This window comes from Xenopus tropicalis, chromosome 10 (assembly GCF_000004195.4).
Source record: "Xenopus tropicalis strain Nigerian chromosome 10, UCB_Xtro_10.0, whole genome shotgun sequence".
In the NCBI taxonomy this organism is placed as follows: Eukaryota; Metazoa; Chordata; class Amphibia; order Anura; family Pipidae; genus Xenopus; species Xenopus tropicalis.
Window position 1 is genome coordinate 18652461 of NC_030686.2, and position 24305 is coordinate 18676765.

Genomic DNA, 24305 nt, shown 5'->3' on the forward strand with positions numbered 1-24305 from the left:
ATTATTACAAAGTTTCTAACTTTGATTTCAACACTTTTAGGCCAACCCCAGAACATCACACAAATGAGTACTTCTATCAGATATACTGCTCTGAGGACAACCCCCCCCCCCCCAACAAAAAAAAAAAAATAAGCACTGCTGGCAAGGCTGTAGGACTGGCACAGAGAACCGCCAGATCTGGACTGGGATTTGAAATAGACCACAAAGGCCCAAACAACCACGCCCCACAGGACCAAGATTGCCAGACTCTGTATCCTTGGAGTGTATTATTTATTAGTAATATTACAGCTTATTTTCAATGGCAGTTCCTTGTACCTGCATATCTGCTCCACATTTAAGTGCCCCTGCCCAAGGCTATGATTGAGGCTGCAGGACATTTTATTCGTACCAAGTAAAGAAAACATTCTTTAAAATATTATATGCCCCTGGTTCCCCCTTTTTACAAGGGAAGTTAAAGGGTTTTACATACTTTGCTGCTTTCAAAAATAGGAGAAACAGGGGAGCAATTGTGCTGTGATTTGGAGACCAGCGCACTACACTTTGACCGGCAGAGGTGTGCCCTGTGTTCCAAAGGGACCAGAAGTTCTACTCTGATTGCAATCTACGGATTAAGGCATAAAAGAATTGACTGGGTTGTACAACACCAAAGCCAGCAAGTTCAGCATGCCACCACCCCATCAGTACCTGGACGGAATGTCAAACTGGTTACAGACCTGTAACGCACGTAGCATCACACATACAATGAGTTACTGTAGGGGCCTATCCAGCTAGAGTTCTTCATAGGGTATGACAGTGGGCATTAGGGGCACAGATCTGGGTAACACAATCTGCCTCAGGGTCAGCCCCCATGGTTCATTAAAAACGACGGTTAATGGGAGAATCTATTCCCAATTAGTGGGCATGGATTTCCTTGTGCTGCTGTTCTAGATCAGCCGTAGTGGTAGACAAAGTCATAGCTGCTGGGTTCTTTGGGGATAGGAGGAGGAACTTCAGGGATCTGGATGTTCTCCAGGTCCAGCAAGCGCAGTTTCATTTCCATGCTGAGTAATGTGTCCATATCACTGCGAGCCAACTCACTGCTCATTTCTCTCCCAAGCAGAGCATTGACACCGTCTATCCAGATACAGTACTGAAAGAAAGAGCAAAAGCAACCCATATCATTAGAACTGGGGAGGTAGGTAACTCCATCCTTACTAAAAAAAACTGTAATACATTTCAGAAAGATACATACATAGAAGTGCCCAAGGCATAGGGGAAGATACAACACACAGGCTGGTAGGATCACACATGGAGTTCTGGAGGTTGTTAATCTTATAATATGTTGTAGAGAGTGTTATTCTGAGACAGTTTCCAATTTTATTTATTTGTGGTTTTTGAATGATTTAGCTTTTTGTTCAGCAGCTCTTCAGTAGGAAGAGGAAGGCAAATAATTCAAAAACTATAAAAAAAATAATGAAGACTAAATGAATTAGCCATTCTATAATGGAATGGGATATGCTGACTCTTACGGAGAGCGGATGGCAACACGGGTTATACCAGAACAGAGTTAGGTTAGCTCATATTTTGTTTATATTGTTATAAAATATCCAACATTTTAATTGGTCTTCTTTTTTTTTTTTTTAAATAGTTTTTCAATTATCTACTCCCTTCAATTATCCACTGACCCAATAGCTTAAAAAAATATCCAGGCCCTTTAATCCATATTTTAGTCTCTCATTCAAACCACTGCCCAGTTACTAGGGTAAACTGGGCCCTAGCAACAGGATAGCTGCTGAAATTCCATACCGGAGAGCTTCTAACAAAAAGCTACGTAATAAAAAAAAAAAATGCAAAAAATAAAGACCAACTGCTAATTTTCTCAGAAAGTCGAAGTCTGAATAAAACAATTTAAAGGTAAAGTACCCCTTTAAGGAGTGCCAAAAACAAGGCAGAAAGTATGTGTGCTTTTGTCAAGGCAGAATGAACCCCGGTCCCATACAGGACCTATGGGGGTAATTCTCTTGGATCTGTCATATGAATTGCATTGGTCTAAAGGATTAACCACACTTTAAAGGGTTCTGGTTGGCTCAGTTGAATAAAGTAGCACAATCCACATAGCCTTCTCCCTTCCTTCTATAAATTTTCATTACCTCGTATTTATTTGGTGCAATAAAGTTCAGAGTCTCGTCTGGATCATACAGAATAGAAAATGCTAATTCCAACACCTCCTAAAATAAAATAAACACACAAACCAATTAATGAATAAGGAGAGGGCTACAAATAGTGAACCACAGACAAAAGAAGGTAAGATATCTGTCTGTACCTTGTTCTGTTTCAGAGCACTCTTCTCCTTCATATGAGGGCAATCTTTCCCAGTCACCACAGCTTTAATATCAGAAACTGGAACTGAAACAAATACAGAATAGCATGTACCTACTGAATGGAACACACAAGGTGGAAGAGAAAGATAAGGTTGGAGGAGGTTACAGTAATGGGTATGTATGTCTTACTCTTCTCCTGTAAGGATTCATATGGCACCTCCCCCTGTACGTTATCCTCAAGGTCTCCGTAATGAAGTACTTTGTGATTTAGTGCCAGGCGACAGAACCAAAAGCGCTCTGAGGTTGAAAAGAAAATCAATGAGACAAAAGGAGGCAAGTAAATATAGAAAGGTTATGATATACTCCTCAGAACAAGAAGTGTTTTAGCAACAACCCAGAAATGCATACAAAATATATCCTGTGTTCCCCTGAAATTTTAAAGATATCCCTACTACTGAAACAGGACATTAGTTGCTTCAGGGTGCAAGTTGCAATTCTGTGATTCCTGCTGTAAGGCCTGTTAGTTAGACCTTGCCATTAAAGCCATTTTATAATCTTACATTTGTTTGGTTGTTCATCTTACCTCCCAGTGTGCCTGCATGTTTTACAACCCTATTGATTGGCCAGACCATTGTACCTTGTGTACATTCCAATGTTATCTGATATGCAGTGCATTTTGTCACTATTTGGGCAGATTCCATTGCCATTTGACACTGGCTAACTGCCCAATGAGAGATTTGCCAAAACAAGGCAGAAAGTATGTGTTAAAAATTTTTCAATTATTTAACAAAAAAAAAAAAACAACATTCTCAAAGGAGGACATTTAATGATAAATTCATGTAGACAGCGGAAAGATGTGCTCCATGTCGGGGGGTATATGATATGTAGTGCATTTTGTCACTATTTGGGCAATTTCCATTGCCATTTGACACTGACTAACTGCCCAATGAGAGATTAGCATTTTAACCCTGATCATTTGAGATCACATATTTAAAACTGGAGAGTCTGTTCTGTAAAGTTTAAGGTTTTCATCTTCATTATGTCTATGGCACACAGAGTGCTTTGACCACCGCTGTGCTCAGGCAGTAAACAGTGATGACCAAAAGAATCTGTCACTGTCTGTCACTGCTTCACACAGAAATACGCAGGAAATTGGCACAGACGTCAAAGCCAAACTGAACTGGAGGCCAAAACACTCTTTGTGTCAGAGGCCTTAAAGGAAAAAAAAATGTACAATCACAGGGAGGTGCCAAATGTTAGGCCTCACATTTTGGCACTCCTCCCAGTAATTGTACCTGACAGCTTTTATCTCGATAGATCACCCAACTGCCAAAAAAAAAAAATTGGAGAAAGAACCTGTTTTAATACCAAATAAAGAAATGAGAGAAGCAGCAGCCTTTGATATAGCAGGAATATTATACCTGCTAATGCAAACAGAAACACCACAAGAGGCAGTTGGATAATCTGTTTGGGTTTGTATTTTGGTAAAGTGGCAGCTATAATGATAATGTCCCATAATGAAGATGTGACTGAACATTAACAGTTGAATTGATTTGTTTGGTTAGGACACAGACAGGATTGCATGCCATCATGCTGTAAATCACCTTGCCTCCTGCGGTTTCCAGTCTTGCGGAAACTGCTTCCCTCGCACAACCGATTCAAACGCTGCTGTTTAATCAACTCAAGAATCTCGGGCTGGATCTTTTCCCGCAGCTCACTGTAATAGGAAAAAAGGGATTCAATTGAAAAAGAATAAAAAATAAAGGTACAGGAACTCTTGATTCTACTGCCGATCATTTTCTCTTTAGGTACAAAGTGCACATGAATACTGGGGAAAGATCTTGTCAGTAGGAACCAGGACATTATGGGCCTTGCAATTCTAAAAAATAATGCCTACAATCAAAACATGACGAATTCAAGTGCAGGCCTAGGGCTACATTCCCTTACAAAATCGTAATGATGAAAAGGAATGCTTAAGTCCTCAACAAATGCCAAAAGAGTTTCCATAGTAGGGATGCATCAAATCCACATTTTTTTAGGATTTTGATTAGCATTTGGAAATGGTCATTATATGGTCCCTAAGGTGTGTAATTATATTCTGGGGGTTGCTGTGCATTCCACAGGGGAAGAGGAGGCATACGGATTAAAGGTTATGTCTTAATATGATATAATTCTTTCACATATGAATGAAGGGTGATATCCCTATAGTGAGCACCAACCATTTTGGTTTTTGTTGCATGACCACCATTAATGTGGGTATGGTCTTGTGATAACATGGGTGTGGTTTGAAGTGGGTGCTGTTTAAATAAGGGGAGTGCTCAAAACTGGCTTCCATTATCGGCCCTCCACCATGTAGGCCAGAAAAATTCCAGCCCTCAGTACCACACAAGGTGGATAGCACTGACCTAAATTATTTACATTTGGTATGGCAAGGCATTAGGATTTAGTCATTTCTGCATCCTGCAATAACGAGGCTGGGATTTGGCTGAATTCAGAGCATCCTCCTAGTAGGGTCAACCACAACCTAGCCAATTAGCCAGTCCTTAAAATTACTAATATTACTATGTACAGCCCCCAAAATAATATACCTTTCTCTCTGCAGCCATATTTTTTTTGTTTCTCTATTACAGCCAGTTCAACTACAGCTCTTTGTTACTCCCTTGTATAGTGTGAAGCCCCATCCCCTTTTGCTTACTGACTATTCCTTTTCTTTCCAACTATGATGACATTAAAGAGCTGCCTACTGCGCATGCCTGATTGATTTTAATTGGAGCAGAAGCAGTGAGCATGCCCACTAGGCACCAATTTGAGGTCTTCATTGTCCTCACAAAGAGAAAAGTATTCGGAAAGCAAAAGGGACGGAGCTGCATGATAGACAAGGAAGCCACACACTGAAATATGTCTATATGTTCAAGGGGAATGGGCCGAGCTGCAGTCACCCATTTCTTGCAAGTATCCAGCTTCCAGGCATAAAAGGAACTGAAAACATATGCGGACTGAACAGCCAAGGGAAAGCAGAATGACTTTTAGGAACAAACCAATTTGCACTGTGCAAGGTCCATACAACAAGGGGGAAGTGGAAGTTGCACAGAACTGCATGCTGGGAAGGATGGCAGCAAGGAAGGTATCCTACATACACAATAGGTTTGGACTGGAAGTCATCTTGACTCAGCCGTTCCGATTGTCGTAGCCGTAAAATCTCTGTGTAGCTCAGGCTGCGGAGTTTATTCTTCAGCTGCTCCAGGGAGTTGGGTTTGGAGGCTAAAGCACGAGTGATCTGTTCCCGCACCACCTGCATAACCTAGGGAAGACAGAACAGCTGGCCATTTGCTCCTGTAACACAGTGATGGAAAACCTCTTCCCTTATACAGGTGAATTAGTGGGGTAAACCCCCTAATTATATCTTAAAGGAGAAGGAAAAGTGCAATCACTGGGGGCATGCCAAAATGTTAGGCATTGTAATTGCTTACCTGAAACCCTGGTGCTCTTGTTATGAGAAAACTGCACCAGCCAGGACTAGCTGCAAGCCAGTGATCCTCTTCCTTTTTCTGTCTTTGTGCCCTTTTGCACATACGCAGGAGAGTGAAAAGCTGAACTTTAACAAAAAAGCCGGCTTTTTCACTCTACTGCACATGTGCAGGCCCCAGGATTCCAAAGACAGACAAGAGAAAGAAGAGGATTGCTGGCTCGCAGTTACCCCTGGCTGGTGCAGTTAAGCGATTACAATCCCTGGGGGATGCCTAACAGTGATTTTACCTTTCCTTCTCCTTTAAGCCATACTTGGCAAATGATATGAATAAGAATAGGCCCTGGTATTTCAGGTAACTGTCTATGGCATTTTACAGCAAGCCCTCAAGAAATTTACAATAAAAGAATAAAAACCAAAACTCCAGGGCCGTGGCAGTATATAGTCCTGCTGCTCCTTAAATCTCTACAACAACTTATGCTCCAAAGTAAATCCATATAAACTGGAACAGTAATCCCCAACCAGAGACTCGTGAGCAATGTGTTTGTTGTTGCTCCCAGTGTCTGCAAAGTAGGTGCCCATTTTTCAATTTCTGGCTTTTGTAAGGCCAGAGACACAATTATACTCCAAGCAGAGCCTCCTGCAGGCCTGCAGTCCACACGGGGCTACCCAATAGCCAATAACAGTCCTTTTTTGACATCCCCAAAGAACATTTTTTTAATGCTTGTGTGGCTCATCAACACTTTTTACATCTGAGTGTGGCTCACAAGTAAAAAAAAAAAAAAAAGGGGTTGGGGACTAGAAGAAGCGCAGAACAAGAGGGAAAATGTTTCTTTTGAAGGACATGTAAAGCCTACATTTGGCTACAATGTATATCAGTTGGGCACGTCTCCCCCACCCAAATGGAATAATTTGTAATGCATATATCCCCTCCGTTTGCCAGCACTATCACATTTTCCTAAAGCAAATAGCAGCTTTCACCAGGTGGTCATTTTTCTTCTGATACATAATCAGTTACATTTAAATCTGAAAACAGCATACACACACAGACCCTTATTCAGCATACATTTCATCAAGAATACAGGCTCACACAGGCAGAACTGTCTTTAACAAAAGTTCTGCTTTGTTTGAGCATTGTAGGTGAAGCTAAGCTCAGGAGAAAAAAATTGAATCAGGCAGCTAGAGCTGTGTTTCTTTGGGAACCAGCAATGCCATCTCTTTACTGGCTGCTAGACTGGAGGACGTGTTTAGTAATCTGAGCTTAGAACAACTGAGCATGTCTGGCAAGCCAGGAATCAAAGCAAATTCCCGAGGGGGGGGGGCGAGCGGGTTACAGGAGGAGAAGGAAATCGAAGTGATTAAGGAGATGTTGCAGCCTTACTATTAACCTCTGGACAATCAGTGTGGCAGGTATTGAAAGATTTCAAAGAGGCTGTTCACATTCTTGTGTGTGGGGTTTATATGTCCTTTAAGCTTAGTAACGAATATTCTTTCTTAAATCATTATATTAACCTTATATCCCATAACGCCATATGATTAAGGATATTAATGGGTCACCTCAGGTGTATCCACCCCTTAGGTAATGCACACTTACAAGACCAATTTCTTTTCAATATGGTGTATCAATCCTCTCACACACCCCCTTAGTGTCACCATAAAAGAAAATATTAAAATATACTTTGATTCCATTTATTAGGCCAATACAATAAAAAATTGCCGAATGGTTACTCAGTGTCAGATGGTAAAATTATAGAAGGCTAAGTCATTAGGGGGTGCCAAAATGTTAGGCACTCCCCAGTGATTGTAATCGCTTACCTAAAACCCAGAGCCGGTGAGAGAAAACTGCCTTCCCCGGAGTAAATGCCATCGCAGCGCGTTTCTCGAGCATCTAAGGGGACACGCCTGACTTTGTTTAATGTTGTATTTGTATCATCTGACACTGAGTAGCCACTCAGCTATTTTTTTTTATTAGATTGACCTAATAAACTGAATCACACTATATTGTAATATTTTTTTTATGGCGACACTAAGGTGGTGTGTGAAAGACTTGATATACCATATTGGAATGGCATCGGTCTTGTAAGTGTGCATCTCCTGAGGTGACCCATTAATGTCCTTAAGGGATATTAGGTTGATATACCCATTTAAAAAAAAATTATGTTGGTTTGAAAAACGCTTCTTTATCTTTTTCTTATTCTTAGCGCCTTCCCCCCATGCTACTCCTCTTACAGTTTTAGGGGTACAACACCCAAACTCTCCACACTTCTTCACCCTATAGTGGAGCAGGTTGCTTGTACTTTTCTAAGCGATCCCATCCCCCGTCTTTTTGTGGCGCCGCTCCGAACCCCCCAATTTTCCCATTGACTTTGACAGGGAATATTCAAACAGCTGCCACACTTACAGCTTTGAAGCTACACCCCTCAAACTTGAAAAACATAATCATGGGGTCACCTCAAATGAAACAGCGACATTTGTTGGATGACCCCAAAGTGGGAGGAGCCAACAGCCAATCATATTTCACCCATTGACTTTAACAGGGAAATTGAAACTGCTGCCAATGTTACAGTGTTGAGGCTGCACTCACGAAACTTGAATCACATTGTCATGGGGTCAGCCTGAATGAAAATATGATAGTTGTTGGATGCCCAAAAGGGCGGAGCTACAGACAGCCAATCAGATTTTACCTTTTGACTTTCAGAATTCATCTATTGAATTTTCTTTTGGTTTAAATTTAAAATGCGGCCATTCTTATACTATTTACATCAGAGTCTGCAGCGTTAACCACTGGGTGACGACAATTCAAGGTTTGAAATAGTAGAAGGAGCCACCAACAGCCAATCACATTTCTTTAATTGATTTTAGTGGGGAAATTTGAACTGCTACCATTCTCACACATTTAATGCCAGTATCCCCAAACTGGGCGACTAAGTTTAAATGTTAGGAAAAGTGGGTGGAGACACAAACAGCCAATCTGTTTCCACCCATTAAATTTAACTGGTTTATATTTAAACTGATGCCTTTAAGTATTAATTCTGGGGTTGCAAAGTTAGTTCCTGTTAGGAGAAATCAGCACCAGCCTGGGGTACCTGTAGCGAGCGCTTCCTCCTTCTGGCTTCGACCACACGACAGGCGCATAAGCAGTAGAGTGAAAAGCCGACTTCTCTGTTAAAGTTCGGCTTTTCACTCTACTGCGCATGCACGCGACCGAAGACGGAAGGAGGAGGCACTGCAACTACCCCGGGCTGGTGCTGTTCTCTCCGAACAGGGGTACCAGCCCAGGGTACAAGGTAGGCGATTTAAGTCACTTGGGGGTGCCTAACATTTTGGCACCCCCAAGTGACTTTGCTTTTCCTTCTCCTTTAAACCTAGTTTTTTCCTATCTATAACCTTGTTATAGCTAAGCGGAAGTCTATATCAAAGGGATTGTAATTTTTTACCTGATAGCCTGGGCCAGTGCTCCTGTTACCAAAAAACTACCCTGGTCTGGGGTATTTCTGCAAAACTTTTCATCCTCTTCTCTCTTCTTTTCACTGGAGTGTGGACATGCACATGTGCACTAAAGTGAAACCGCTTTCTTTTCATTTATAAATCTGGCTTTTACTTTACTGTGCATGTGCCTGCCCGGACCAGAACGAAAAGGAGACAAAAGACCCACAAGATGATGGCAACAAGGATCTTCTGCAGATATTGGGTAATTAACCGGGGGGGAGGGGTGTGGGGGCCTGACACTTTGCCACCCCCCAGTGATTTCAACTTCCCTTCTCCTTTAAAATATATTTGGAACTTCAAATGCAGATAAAATGTATAGCTTATGCAAAAACAATCCCAATATTTGTTACAGAATTCCCATTTTTTGTAGCTGGCATTAGTTGATTAATCTCATTGTATGAAAGGTTCCTTACTATTATGGAGCGCATATGCAAAACCACTAACCTTGTTAAAGTCCTCTGCCGTGGCTCTCATTTCTTTCCAGGTCTTGTTGAGCAGCTGGATGCAAATACAGAAGAACTCCTCAAAGGAGCGCTCATGTGTGAAGAACATAGGGTGATAATCATTCCGGCCTTCATTAGCTGTGTGGTGAGGAAGGGCAAGTGGTGCTTACAGTGAGTGGGTGGGAGTGTAAAGAATCACTGTGGGTTTGGGTGAACCAAGCACTTACATGGTGAAAGAAGGTCTGTAACACAAACCTCCATAAGTAATAAAAGGCATTAAGTTTGCCCAGGATCAGTAATCTATAGCAACCAATAAAATGTTTGCTTTAAAAGAGGTGACCAGTAAATGCTAATTGGTTGCTATGGGTTACTGCTCCAGGGCAAACTTAGTGCCTTTTATTACATAACCCACATAGGGCTATAAAAAGAAACACTAGACACAAAGGAGTGACAAAAAGGACATACATAGGGAAGAACCGTTGGATGAACACTTACGTAATTCGCCAACCTGCAAGATATCGCACAGCATCTTGGTCAGTTCAATGGCACTGCGGCCAAATGGACATTCATGTTTATCTTCCCTGCTGCTGTTCTCCAAAACAATCTGGGGTGTTTAAGACATGGAGATGGGTATTAACATTTCAGTGAACAATCCAGCGAGCCCGGCCGGGCTCTTCCTCAAGGCATGTGGGCAGCAATTACTGCCCACATGCCTTGAGGAAGAGCCTGGCCGGGCTCGAAACGTCGCATTTTGTGTACAGTATGAATTTGATCTTTTAATATACCTCTTGCACTTTAAAGTGTGTGCTGTCCATTCTTGAACTTATTGTATATGCAAGGATATCGGAACCTGTTGGGGACGTGCACCACGTTTTGTTCTATTGCAGGGTGCTGTACTATTGCATAAAACAAGTGTTATATATATATATATATATATATATATATATATATATATATAAAAAGGAAAATTGTCGGCACTCACAGGATTCTCACGATATATACTCATGGACACCAAAGCATAATAGGATGCTTCCCTGACGAAGGTTCTAGTAAAGAACCGAAACGTAGGACCAATAAATCTCACTATATTGCATCCTATTATGCTTTGGTGTCCGTGAGTATATATCGTGAGAATCCTGTGAGTGCCGACAATTTTCCTTTTTATTCTAAGTTTGCTGCTCTGGCACCCAGGTATCGCTTCTGAACTTTGGTGTGCTCTCCATTCTGCAATTTTATATATATATATATATATATATATATATACAGTGGTGTGAAAAACTATTTGCCCCCTTCCTGATTTCTTATTCTTTTGCATGTTTGTCACACAAAATGTTTCTGATCATCAAACACATTTAACTATTAGTCAAAGATAACACAAGTAAACACAAAATGCAGTTTTTAAATGAAATCCAAACCTACATGGCCCTGTGTGAAAAAGTAATTGCCCCCTGAACCTAATAACTGGTTGGGCCACCCTTAGCAGCAATAACTGCAATCAAGCGTTTGCGATAACTTGCAACGAGTCTTTTACAGCGCTCTGGAGGAATTTTGGCCCACTCATCTTTGCAGAATTGTTGTAATTCAGCTTTATTTGAGGGTTTTCTAGCGTGAACCGCCTTTTTAAGGTCATGCCACAACATCTCAATAGGATTCAGGTCAGGACTTTGACTAGGCCACTCCAAAGTCTTCATTTTGTTTTTCTTCAGCCATTCAGAGGTGGATTTGCTGGTGTGTTTTGGGTCATTGTCCTGCTGCAGCACCCAAGATCGCTTCAGCTTCAGTTGACGAACAGATGGCCGGACATTCTCCTTCAGGATTTTTTGGTAGACAGTAGAATTCATGGTTCCATCTATCACAGCAAGCCTTCCAGGTCCTGAAGCAGCAAAACAACCCCAGACCATCACACTACCACCACCATATTTTACTGTTGGTATGATGTTCTTTTTCTGAAATGCTGTGTTACTTTTACGCCAGATGTAACAGGACACGCACCTTCCAAAAAGTTCAACTTTTGTCTCGTCGGTCCACAAGGTATTTTCTCAAAAGTCTTGGCAATCATTGAGATGTTTTTTAGCAAAATTGAGACGAGCCATAATGTTCTTTTTGCTTAAAAGTGGTTTGCGCCTTGGAAATCTGCCATGCAGGCCGTTTTTGCCCAGTCTCTTTCTTATGGTGGAGTCGTGAACACTGACCTTAATTGAGGCAAGTGAGGCCTGCAGTTCTTTAGATGTTGTCCTGGGGTCTTTTGTGGCCTCTCGAGTTGTCTCTGCGCTCTTGGGGTAATTTTGGTTGGCCGGCCACTCCTGGGAAGGTTCACCACTGTTCCATGTTTTTGCCATTTGTGGATAATGGCTCTCACTGTGGTTCGCTGGAGTCCCAAAGCTTTAGAAATGGCTTTATAACCTTTACCAGACTGATAGATCTCAATTACTTTTGTTCTCATTTGTTCCTGAATTTCTTTGGATCTTGGCATGATGTCTAGCTTTTGAGGTGCTTTTGGTCTACTTCTCTGTGTCAGGTAGCTCCTATTTAAGTGATTTCTTGATTGAAACAGGTGTGGCAGTAATCAGGCCTGGGGGTGACTACAGAAATTGATATTGAAATTGAAAATTGAAATTGATAAACCACAGTTAAGTTATTTTTTAACAAGGGGGGCAATCACTTTTTCACACAGGGCCATGTAGATTTGGAGTTTTTTTTCTCCCTTAATAACGTAAACCTTCATTTAAAAACTGCATTTTGTGTTCAATTATGTTATCTTTGACTAATAGTTAACGGTTTTTGATGAGCAGAAACATTTAAGTGTGACAAACATGCAAAAGAATAAGAAATCAGGAAGGGGGCAAATAGTTTTTCACACCACTGGTCTTGATAAAGGTCTTAGGTGGAGACCGAAACGTTGATCTGTTTTATCAGTATGATGCAATAAAAGTCATGTTTTATATTTAAAATCCTGGTGTGCACCTTATACTTCTGGATTTGTATATATATATATATATATATATATATATATATATATATATATATATATATTAGAGCTGGGCGGTATGACCAAAAATTTATATCACGGTATTTTTCAAAATTATATCGGTGTCACGGTATTTGACGGTTTTTTTTTTTTTCCATGCATGATTAGGTGTTAACCCCATTTCCTAATAAATTAGAGAATAATCACTGCAGTATTGAAAATCAGAGTCAGGCAAGCGAAGGATCGGCAACAGAAAGTCGTAAGGTAAATCAGGCAGGCTTAGTTTTCCAGGCAAGGCCACAGACAACATAGCACAGGAGGAGGCGTTTGATAGCTTTAAATACCCCCCATGCATGCGCAGGACCGGCGCCGTCAGCACGTCACAGACGTGCACGCTTTGACATGTACGTGCGCTTTGACGCACGCGCACCTGGACCCGCGTGCGCAACGTCCCGCGGACAACGGGACGCGCGCAAGACCGGGACGCACGGGTGAGTACCCCGACACCCCGGTATTGCGGTATCTGAAAAATGAATATAGTTTTTAAAAAAAACACCGGTATTCGGTATTAAACGGTATATCGCCCAGCCCTAATATATATTATATATATATATATATATATATATATATATATAATGTTTTTCAAGGTCCCAAAAGGGACCGAAACGTCTGTTATACATGCACTTGAGATTGTTTTGAACTACAAGACCCTTGGTGCTGGCTGTGTTTTATTTTGTATTTTGTATCCCGTGCACATGAGCGGCTATTTATTAGCATTTCACCAGAGAACAAAGACAAGTTTTGAGCGACCTGGGGCAGAGGTCTGATATAACTATTAAGCCTTCTGATAAAGGGGGCGCTATAGTTATCATGGACACTGCATATTATATAGCAGAAATTGAAACGCAATTAGCCGATCGAGAGGTATATGAGAAATTGACATGTGACCCTGTTGTATCTATTCAGAGAAACATTGGTAGTCTTTTAGACAGAATGGTTAGTCAGGGTGTAATTACAGAAGCACTTAAAAAGTTTTTAATAGTACAAGATCCCAGAACTCCAAACCTATATACTTTGCCCAAAATTCACAAAGACCCGGTGTGCCCCCCGGGTCGGCCAATTGTTTCATCAGTTGGTTCTATTTTTAACCCTATGGCTATCATGCTAGATAAGATCTTAGGCCCATTAAGGGCTCTGGCACATGAGGAGATTTGTCGCCTGCGTTTTTTCCCCCTGGCACTTTGGCGACAAGTCGCCACGACAATACCCACGAAGAGATTTCATGCGACTTGAGCTCCAGGCGATCTGCTACCCATGGTACACTCAACAGTTAACCCCCCCTCATGTTTACTCAAGTCGCTCAGAAAAGGGTCTGTGTGCGATTTGAAACAGCAGGCGATTTGAAGTAGCCTCGTATGTTTTGATGCTGGCGATTTCCATTGATTTAGCATTGGCGTCTTGTCGCTCGTCTTGTCGCCAAATCGCTCTTTTAAAAATCGCCGGCGACAAATCTCCTCGTGTGCCAGAGCCCTAATACAGGAGATTCCCTCCTATGTTAGGGATACAGGTCATTTTCTGGAGAGATTGAGGTCTTTGGGTAAGGTGATTAAAGGGGATGTGCTACTGGCTAATTTTGATGTGGCCAGTTTGTACACCTCAATACCGCACAAGGAGGGCATCCAGGCTTGCACCTGGTTATTGAATAATAGGGCTAATTATACCGAACAGCAACTTTCTTTTTTTGTACAGATGTTGGGGATAATTTTACGATGTAATTACTTTACCTTTAGAGACCAATTCTACCTACAGTTACGTGGAACCGCAATGGGTTCACATGTCGCCCCGTGATATGCCAATGCCTTTATGGCAATGTTGGAAGAACTACACATTTATCGCGATGTGGACTTCACAGGCCACTGTGTGGCCTGGTGGAGATATACTGACGATATCTTTGTGGTATGGCGGGGTGACGTGGATTCCTTATCGCGGTTCCACGGTAACTTGCAAAAGATACATCCGTTGATATTTTACATTAACTTTTGATTGCCAGCAGATACAGTTTCTGGATGTCCTGATCTATAGGAATCAGGGAGGTGGTATTGACACATCAATATACACCAAACCCACAGATCGCAATCAAATTTTACATTATGTGAGTAATCGCCCAATACATACTAAAAGATCAATACCCATTAGTCAATTTTCTTTGCGACGCCATTGGCACATTTTGGGGCTTATCCCCAAATTATGGATTTTAAATCACCACCACTCTTATCTTATCGTAAAGGTAAAATGATAGGTAATATGGTTACATCCTCGAGGGTAAAAGCCCAAAGATTGGAGAGACGCACTGATACACACACCAGGGGTTCTCAGATGTTCAGGCTGCACGCAATGCCATAGTGTGATCAGAGGCAAGGAATTTATACACCCAGGCACGGGTCATAAAGTCCAATTACGGGGGCACCATAATTGTATCTCTAAATATGTAACCTATGCGTTGACTTGTCCTTGTGGACTCATCTATATTGGCGAGACCACTCAAATGGTTAAGTCACGCATTTCTCAACATAAATCCTCCATTAATCTGGGAAACACCAAATTACCCGTTTCCAAACATTTTTTGGATGGGCCATAAAGCAGACCAATTGAAATGTATGGTCCTGGAAGGGATTCTGCCCCTAAAATATGGAGGGAACCGGGACAGCAAGTTGGTGCACACCACTAACAATGATTATACCTGGGTGAAAGAGCAAATATAGTACAATAAAACAAAAAAGTGTCAGCACTCAAAAGATTTCAATTATTTAAAAAAAAAGGGAAATTTTATTACAAAACGTGAAAAAGGAACATTACAGACCAGTTCCTTTTTCACATTTTGTAATAAAATGTCCCTTTAATTTAATTTAAGTCCTTTAAATCCCCCCCTCTGCATCATTTCACATTTTGAGGGAGGATGAATATTATAACTGAATATGAACTTTATATAAAATGTCTCCTTTAAACACTGATTTTGAAACAAGGATTATATATTCTAATTATTAAATAGTGTATAATGCTTGTTTTATTCCTAGTAATCTTGATAGGTAAAAGACTGTAGTGGAAAGTACAGTATCTGGAATGCCTCACCCGTACGTAGGTATCCTGGTGGTGTTTCGCCAAGTACAACATGTTGTCCAAAGCCAGCATCCCTGGTGGAGTCTGAAGGAAATCCATTGCAGGGTTCACATGATTCTAATAGAGAAACAGTACATTTAACTTGAAATCTGCAATACAGAGTTATGCTATCCCTTCCCTGAACTCTGGAAGAGTCACTGTAGGAGAATTTGTAATGAACAAGTCCCACTGCAGTGAAAAGAGGTTAATGAATTCTGTTTAGTGAACTGTTGTACCGTGGGTTGTCAGTCTTGGGTGTAACAAATGATAAAAGGGACAGCAATGAGATAAAATGATTCCCTTTACGCCCCTACTGAAACACTGGCATTCTTTTCAATTAAAACAGAGAATACTCTTTCTACAAGTCCTATATGGTCTTCTGCTAGTCTCCCTGTCCCTTTAAATTAAAAGGATATTATTTTCTTAATAACAGGTTTTACTTTGCAGAAAAGAACAATAGATTATTAATGGGAAAGATAAAACTATTTAATATTGTGCCCTTGTGCTTTCAAAATATCTATATTGCTCGGCCCCTATACTTCAATTCATTTTAAGAGATCAAGTTTCAGCTGCTGGAGGCCCAACCGGCCAAAATCCAACACCCTAAAGCAGGGGGCCCCAACCTTTCTTACTTGTGAGCCACAGTCAAATGTAAAAAGACTTGGAGAGCAACACAAGCATCATAAAAGTTCATGGAGGAGCCAAATAAGGGCTACAATTGGCTATTAGGTAGCCTCTAATCACACTATCAGCTTACAGGAGCCTTTATTTGGTAACAAATCACTGGGTCCCTTTAATATTCTATCAATTATTCAAAGTTAATATTAAAGTGACTGGCCATTAATCATTAGTTATTTAATAAGGTAGTAAGTGCCACAACTAATTATGCGCATGAAGTAGGCGGATGATTCACATCCACCACTCCTACGTCATATATTTATGCAATATTAATTATAGCATTATACAGTGCTTTCAATGTGAATGCAGTGTTGTAGTTAACAGGCAGCGAGTGCTAACAGCAGTTACTCACACTGAAGCCCAGCATCTTGTAGTCCTTGCTGTACATAGCTTTACGTTTCTCAGTCCCTCCCCCTGATACTCCACTGGCGTCGGATTCGGCATCAAATGCAATTCTCCTCAGCTCAAAGATACAGTCCCTCTGTGCCTGTGGAAATATGATAAATCTGAGATCACATTGTTTGTTATGATGCAAATAAAAAGAAATGGAGAGGTGAAACAGGAATCAAGATCACATTGTAATGGTGCAAATGAAAAAAAATGGAGAGGTGCAACAGGAATCAAGCTGAGGGGGGAGAGAAAGAGAATGGCTGTGGTACTAATGGTGGAATAGAAGGTAGAATTAGAAGGAAAATTAAAAACTTAGTTACCTGGTCATTCGAATCCATTTTGGTCATCATTCTTTCCTCCAGAAGGTTAAAAGTCAGCACCTGCAGCACGTAAAGCTGATGGGCCATCTCTGTTTTGATTGGTCGATTCCCCCTTATAACATGCTAGGTAAACCAGTTCAGAAAGTGAGATGTGCAGCTGGAAAACTAGCATCATCTTCCGCAAAACCACTGTCCCAAAGTGCATTTGTAAAGATCAGTAATAAAGGGAGTCAGAGAAACCTCAGCCTGGTAGAATAAAGCTGTCCATATATGGGAAGATCTCCTTATTTGCCAGCCTTACTATCTTTCCCCAATATGCCCATGTTGTGTGGCCCGAAGGCCAAATGATCAGACCGCACCAAGGGTAAATGCAGGCCATCAGGGTGGGGAACCACATCAACAAGTCAATGTGGTCCTCGCCTACACAGGATGTTTTTACCGATTTTGTCTCTTTATTAGTCAGGTAGGTCCGTCAGGGGCCGAACAGGACTGAAAGGGCTGAATCTGCCCGTGTATTGCCCCTTGACTCAAAAAATAAATTGAAGCAAAAAGGTTTTAAAAAGAAAACCAAACCAAACAAAAATAAAAGGTGGTCATGCACTGGCAAACTTATGGTGCTGATTCAGCCCCTTTAGACCAAGCTGGCAGCTTATCAGGCCCTCCAGTGGGTCTGTCTGACTGACCAATTGGATAGATTTAAATAAATCAATCAGGGCAAGGACTGTTTCAGCTTGCTAATGTGGTCCAAGGGCCAAAAGGTTTGATGCTATCTACCTCAAAGTGGGGATATCAGGGAAAAATCAACTCACTTGGCGACCTCTCTTTCAATGTATGGACAGCTTAAGGGAGACATACCCTAGAGCAGGGAATGAGTAAAAAACGCTAATAAGTTACTGTGTCTGTTGTGAGAAAAGAAGTCGGATAAACTCCATGTAGTGAAATAAATGGGGAAAACCAAACTCACCATGGCTGAAGCCGACGAGACAACTGGAGCTATTTTCTCTTCAATTAAATTATATACAAGTTTAAAAACATTCTTTCTTCACAATAATCCAGTCTTACACCCAATCTACTGCTCCCCATGATTCCCTTCTCTTACTCTGTCTGTTCAATACTTTACTTACATTGAGGATTATTGATCGCAGGTGTTTCTGCACAAATGCATTTGCCATTTCCTGTTTCAAAAAAAGAAATAAAAGAGTAACCCATATAAAAGAGGAAGAAGGAAGCAGAATAGCTGGGAAAAAGAGCAAAAGACAAGAAAGAAGCAGGTTAAAAATTGAGCCAATGAGAAAGTGAGCACAGTACAGAGAAACACAGAAACTATCCTATTTGCCCCCTCCCATTGTACTCACACTAACAGGAACGTCCATCAGATTCGGCGGCTTCTCCTGAGCGCATAACGCACACAAACAGAAGCAAAGAGGAGGGTTAAAAGCAGACATAGACCAATGTCGTGCAAGGGGTTAAATCCACACAACAGACAGACAACACAGGAGGAGTGTATGGACAAACTGTTTTCATGCATACCAAGGGCACTGAACACACCTGTCTCTTGTCTTCTGGTGCCTTGAGAAACAGAGCATTGATCAGAGCAATAGCATAAGTCTGGATCTCCTGATTAGAGCTAAGGGGAAAAAGAATGAGCAGCATCAAGGACATGGTCAAAGGCAGGGACGGTAACCACACAGGAAAAGGTCAACTTACACCTGCAGGTGACATATTAACTGGCCCACGGTGATCTCGTCTGCTATTTTGTGGTATAGGGCCTGGCTGTTTAGCACCATACTCTCCAGTATTGCAAGAGAGCGCTGCAAGATTGAGACATCTACCGACGGCTGCGAGACAAACCCTGCAATCTGCAGAAAGTAATACATTAAGGATAGATTACAAAGAGTGGTCGTAAATGGAACATTTTCTAATTGGACCAGTGTTGTTGGTGGAGTACCGCAGGGGTCAGTCCTTGGTTCTTTGCTTTTTAACTTGTTTATTAATGACCTGGAGGTGGGCATAGAAAGTAATGTTTCTATTTTTGCTGACAACGCTAAATTGTGCAAAACACAGAGAGATTTGACAAAACTGGAAAACTGGGCAGCAAATTGCAAAATAAGGTTCAAATGTGGATAAGTACAAAGTTATGCACTTTGGTAGAAATAATATAAACACGAACTATCTACTGAAGGGTAGATTTGTGGGAGGAATCCTTAATGGAGAAGGATCTGGGGGGTTTTGTAGATAAGTTGTCTAATTCCATTCTGTGGCTACTAAAGCAAATAAAGTGCAGTCTTGTATAAAAAAGGGCATTGACTCAAGGGAAGAAAACATAATTTAGCCTCTTTAGGGCCGTGGCAGACGGGGAGATTAGTTACCTGTGACAAATCTCCCCGTCTGCCACGGACCTAAAGACTAATCTCCCCTATTTGCCATCCCACCGGCTTGAATGATAATCGCCGGTGGGTGAGGGCAGTGAGGTTGGGGAATGCCCTTCCTAGTGATGTTGTGATGGCAGATTCTGTTAAGGCCTTTAAGAGGGGCTTGGATGAGTTCTTGAACAAATATAGTATAGTAGGGCTATTGTGATACTAATATCTACATTTAGTATTAATGTTGGTATATATAGTTTATGAATGTGGGTGTATAGATAGGTAAGTATAGGTCTGTGTGTGATGGGTTCACTTGGAAGGGTTGAACTTGGTTGAACTTGATGGACTCCAAGCCATGAATATGTGGATGAACAGGAACAAGGAGGACAAGTGTTCACAAAGGAGCCTGACCTGCTTTATAAATGTCAGAGAGACTATATCCCACGATACGATTCCATGATCCATCAGCTCCAGGAAAGCAGTAAGTGTGAAGGCCAACATCTCACTGTAACTGTGGGGGACAGAGCGTGGTCAGGGGAATCAGCAGAGATGGGAAGAAAAGAGAAGAAAGAACAAGGACTATTGCTTGCAGAGGGTTTTATACCTGTGGAACAGCAGGATGTCACTTACCGTTGCCTATTTTGGCCTAGGATTATCAAAACAGTGGGATAGGGTCTGATTTATTATTCATCATGTGTTGGGATTGGGATAGCCTGCAGATTGTGCCTGGATTCCATGTGGGATCAAAGACCACCACAACATTAGCTCAACAAAGTAAATGGAATGCAAAGACAGACTGTAAATATCAGTACAACTGCCAGAAGAACACAGACACACTTTTGGGGGGTGGGGGGAGGATTCGGTAGGAGACCCGTTGGGGAATACAGGCTGCGCTAGCATTCGGCGCACACGCCGCACCCCACCCTCCCCCGCGTGTGTACTCGGGCGGTCACGTATACTGCCAGCGCAGCCTATATTCACTCGAATATAAGCTGGGCACGTTTTTAAGTTTTTTCGTGCTAAAAAACTCGGCTTATACTCGAGTATATACGGTATCTATTAAAAAAAAACTACTCGCCTCTTTAATTACAGATGAAATATATCTAACACAGAGGTCTCTAGGTTTTTACACAATCCAACAAATTTTGAAAGTCCATTATTATTATAAATATGGGCCATAAGTCTTAGTATAAGTTTATCCAGGGACTGGTCCGATTACAATCTTGGAGTCAGGAAGGAATTTTTTCCCCTCTGGGGCAAATTAGAGAGGCTTCAGATGTGGTTTTTTGCCTTTCTCTGGATCAACTAGTAGTTAGGCAGGTTATATATAGGCATTATGGTTGAACTTGATAGACGTGTGTCTTTTTTTCAACCTAACTTAGAATGTTACTATGAAATAATGTTTACAAATTTGAATAATCTCCTAAGGGAATCTAAGTCATTCTGAATTTAGAAACTTTCCATATAAAATGTTTTCAAATTCTCATACCTGTAATGCATACAGTACAGTTACATCAGCATGCATTGAAAACTATTTCATCATTCATACATCACATAGATTTCATAATTAGCTGCTATCAATGGGACAAGTTGGCAGCATTAAAATGTATTTTTACCAAAAGTTGCCTTTAAACAGGAAGAAACACACTTAGGCAAAGAAAGCATACATCATGGAAGTATTAGAGTTGTCAATCAAACTCTGATTCCTGCATGAAGACAGATATCTAAGAGGGGGGTACTGAAACTTGATTATTTCAGAAATGGTAATAATCCCAGATCACTGTGGATGTTTCTGCACTGTTCCCACTGTAGTGAGAAGGAAGTTACCATGCAGCTATTACCACTGACACAAAAATTCCCAGCAAAAGCTTGTAAAACACTATGTGCCAACCATAAAGCACATGTTGGAAGAGACAGAAATGAAGGTTTAAATCATGATCACTACAAGCAAGTCAGAGATACATGAGAATTTCTACAAAAACAGGCATGGGAAGAAAGAAAGAATAATTACAATGGAAAAAATATGGCAACAGCGATGTACAATGAGGTAAACCTGCTACTAGAATTTTATATATATATATATATATATATATATATATATAAAAAACACAAAAACCCACCTCTGAGTGTGCCATCTGCTAAACCACACACAGTCTCTATAACTCTGCATTCCCCCCAAAGTGACCAAGGGGAAGAAGAGTAAAAAATGTGGTAGAACACTGAAGTAACTATACAGGAAGCAAACCCTATGGTTGTGAGGGGTTGGGGCTGGGGCTGGGAGACAGGAGGGCCTGGGCCGTCGGGTCTGCTTCCTCTATAGTTCCAAATAAATCCCCCCAGCCATTCACCTTCCTGCCATTAGCTGGGGACAGTTAAGAGTTCCCTAACTGCCACTCTGAGGAAAGCTTTAATAGGCTCCATGGCACTCTACCCTCTTAATACTCACTGTGACAGCAGCTTGGTGCCACCTTCCACCAAACGAGTAAGGACTGTCACTCCCTCCATGTTGATGAATTCAGTGGCAAAGGTAGTGTCTGCAGAAAGCTTGGCTAGTTCTTTCATGGCTTCTAGCCGCCCATCTGTACTGTGACCCTGAATCCTCTCCAGAATCTGCCGAGCTGCTCTGGACTAAAATTGAAAAATAAAGTTTACTTAACCGGCTTGAAAAACAAGGGGCAATGGACACAGGGGTGAGATGAGCTCACTAAAATTATGAGCTTAAAAGGGATATTATAAAGAGATCGGGTTTATATTATTGCCCAATAAAATGAGGTCCCATAAATTTAAAAAACATGTGGATAGGGAGTGTACCATTCATAAAACTCACTGGGGACACTGCCAGGCGGAGGATTGTTCCATTCTTCATGTCACCGCGAGTCTGAAATACTACAGATAGTCAGTTGGGGTGTCACAAACCACAGACAGGCCCCACAAAACCACAGAAATTGTAATACACCCTCACCTGTTCTGTAATGTACAGCTGGGTGCCATCTGCGTATCGAAAAGCATAGTACTCAGGGTTGGGCAGGGAGAACCTAGTAACACAGAAGGAAAAAGTTATGGAGGCTGAAGTCAGCTGGAAAACATTTCCATGGCTTGATGAGACCACAATTAAGGTTTTAGGCCAAACAATGCCACCAGTAGCAACACACAATCCCCACTGTCAAGTATGGTAGCAGCATCATACCCAGCAGGCCCTGGGACGAAAACATGAACGCAGCAAAATACAGAAAACCTCTGGAAGTCTGAAAGAAACCTGAGCCTTGGGGGAAGATTTGCCTTGCAGCAAGCCAAAATTATATAGGACTGGCGCAATGTTAATGTTCTGCAAAGGCCCAATCCAAGAGACCAATCCAATAAAGAATTTGTACTGGACTACAAGGCTGTCTCCACCAATGAGATTTATATCCAGTGTCATTTAATGTTCCATGGTAATGAAACATGAAAACTTCACAGAGGATGTACACAATACAACAGGCCAGCAACTATTATAAGAAAAAGACACATCTATGTTAATTTTCACCTTTGAGTTAACTTTTTGTAGAGAGTAATATTCTGAGACAATTTGCAACTGGTCTTCATTCTTTTTATTATTTGTAGTTTTTCAATTATTTAAATTTTTGGTCGGCAGCTCTCCAGTTAGGAGTTTCAGCATCTATCTGGTTGCTAGGGTCCAAATAACCTTAGCAACCAGAGTAGTCTGAATGACAGACAATTATATTTATAGGAAAAGACTTGAATAGAAAAATGTTATACAAAGTAACAATAACAATAAAACTGTAGCTTCAAAGAGCAATAGTTTTTTCTTTTGTCTGCCAGGGTCAGTGACCCCCATATAAAAGCTGCAAAGAGATGAATGCAAAAAAATGAAGACCAATTGAAAAGTTGCTTTGAATTGGCCATTCTAACATACTAAAAGTGAACCACCCCTTGTGTGTAAGATGCTCATATGAGAAGTTTAAAGGAGAAGGAAATCTCAACTGCAGGCATACATTTAGTTCTCTCAATAGTGCCCTTAAATCTCCCCATATTTTGCCTGTTCAGATGATCAGAAGCCTCATAGGGGAAAAAAAAGAGGAGAGAGCTGCGCAGACTCTGGCACAGGAAAAAAGGAGACAAGAAATCTTGCGTTTCCTTCTGCGAGTGCTTATGGCTGTATTTACATAGATCTTTCTGATAAAGCTTACTTAGTTTTTACCTTTCCCTCTCCTTTAACAGTTAATTTGTTTCATCTGTCATACTAAAGATATTCATATAGAAGTATCCTATGTGAAGGAGGCAATAACCCCTAGTAACAAGCCCTACACTATAAATAAAAGGTGCCTGTACTGCTTTTAGGTTGGCCTTTTTACAATCAGTAACCTAATGAAATCCATGCTCACTGATCCCCCTGGTTCATTAAATGCTACATATGTTGATCCCATTCCACCTTTCAGGCAGCAAGAGGGACAGTATATGTAGATAAATGCTGTGGTTCTACTCACTAGCAATGTGTAGGCCTGGCTGTAAACCAGCAACCCACATAGACAGCTCAGCGTTCCACCAGCTACAATGGAGTTTCTGGGGATGCTCTCCCTGCAGTGTTCACCATGTGTCTCAGCTTATGGGCCTCTAGCCTGTCAGCAGCACCCAAGGGCCCTGCTGCAGCATTTTAACGAGCCCATCTGGAAAACAGCCTGAATTCAGCATTTGAAATCCTTTGCAGCATAACACCCACAGTCTGTACCGCCCT

The 24305-nt window shown here is 41.3% G+C and overlaps 1 protein-coding gene across 9 annotated transcripts in view; it reads right to left on the bottom strand.

The window, feature by feature from the left end:
* Positions 1–251: 251 nt before the first annotated feature.
* Positions 252–24305, bottom strand: part of elmo2 (engulfment and cell motility 2) — a 34628-nt gene continuing 10574 nt past the window's right edge. For 6 of the 9 annotated variants that reach the window (XM_012971679.3, XM_012971676.3, XM_031894051.1 and 3 more), the window contains 19 exons: positions 22536–22608; positions 22401–22451; positions 22020–22201; positions 19985–20084; positions 18918–19069; positions 18759–18837; positions 18566–18601; positions 18335–18385; positions 17211–17333; positions 16853–16987; positions 15796–15900; positions 10194–10302; positions 9700–9836; positions 5438–5601; positions 3905–4017; positions 2490–2597; positions 2303–2385; positions 2130–2207; positions 252–1129 (listed from right to left, as the gene is read on the bottom strand). In XM_012971679.3, the coding sequence (XP_012827133.1) occupies positions 929–1129; positions 2130–2207; positions 2303–2385; positions 2490–2597; positions 3905–4017; positions 5438–5601; positions 9700–9836; positions 10194–10302; positions 15796–15900; positions 16853–16987; positions 17211–17333; positions 18335–18385; positions 18566–18601; positions 18759–18837; positions 18918–19069; positions 19985–20084; positions 22020–22201; positions 22401–22451; positions 22536–22608 (2080 nt within the window). In that variant the 3' untranslated portion in view covers positions 252–928. 9 annotated transcript variants of the gene reach the window in all.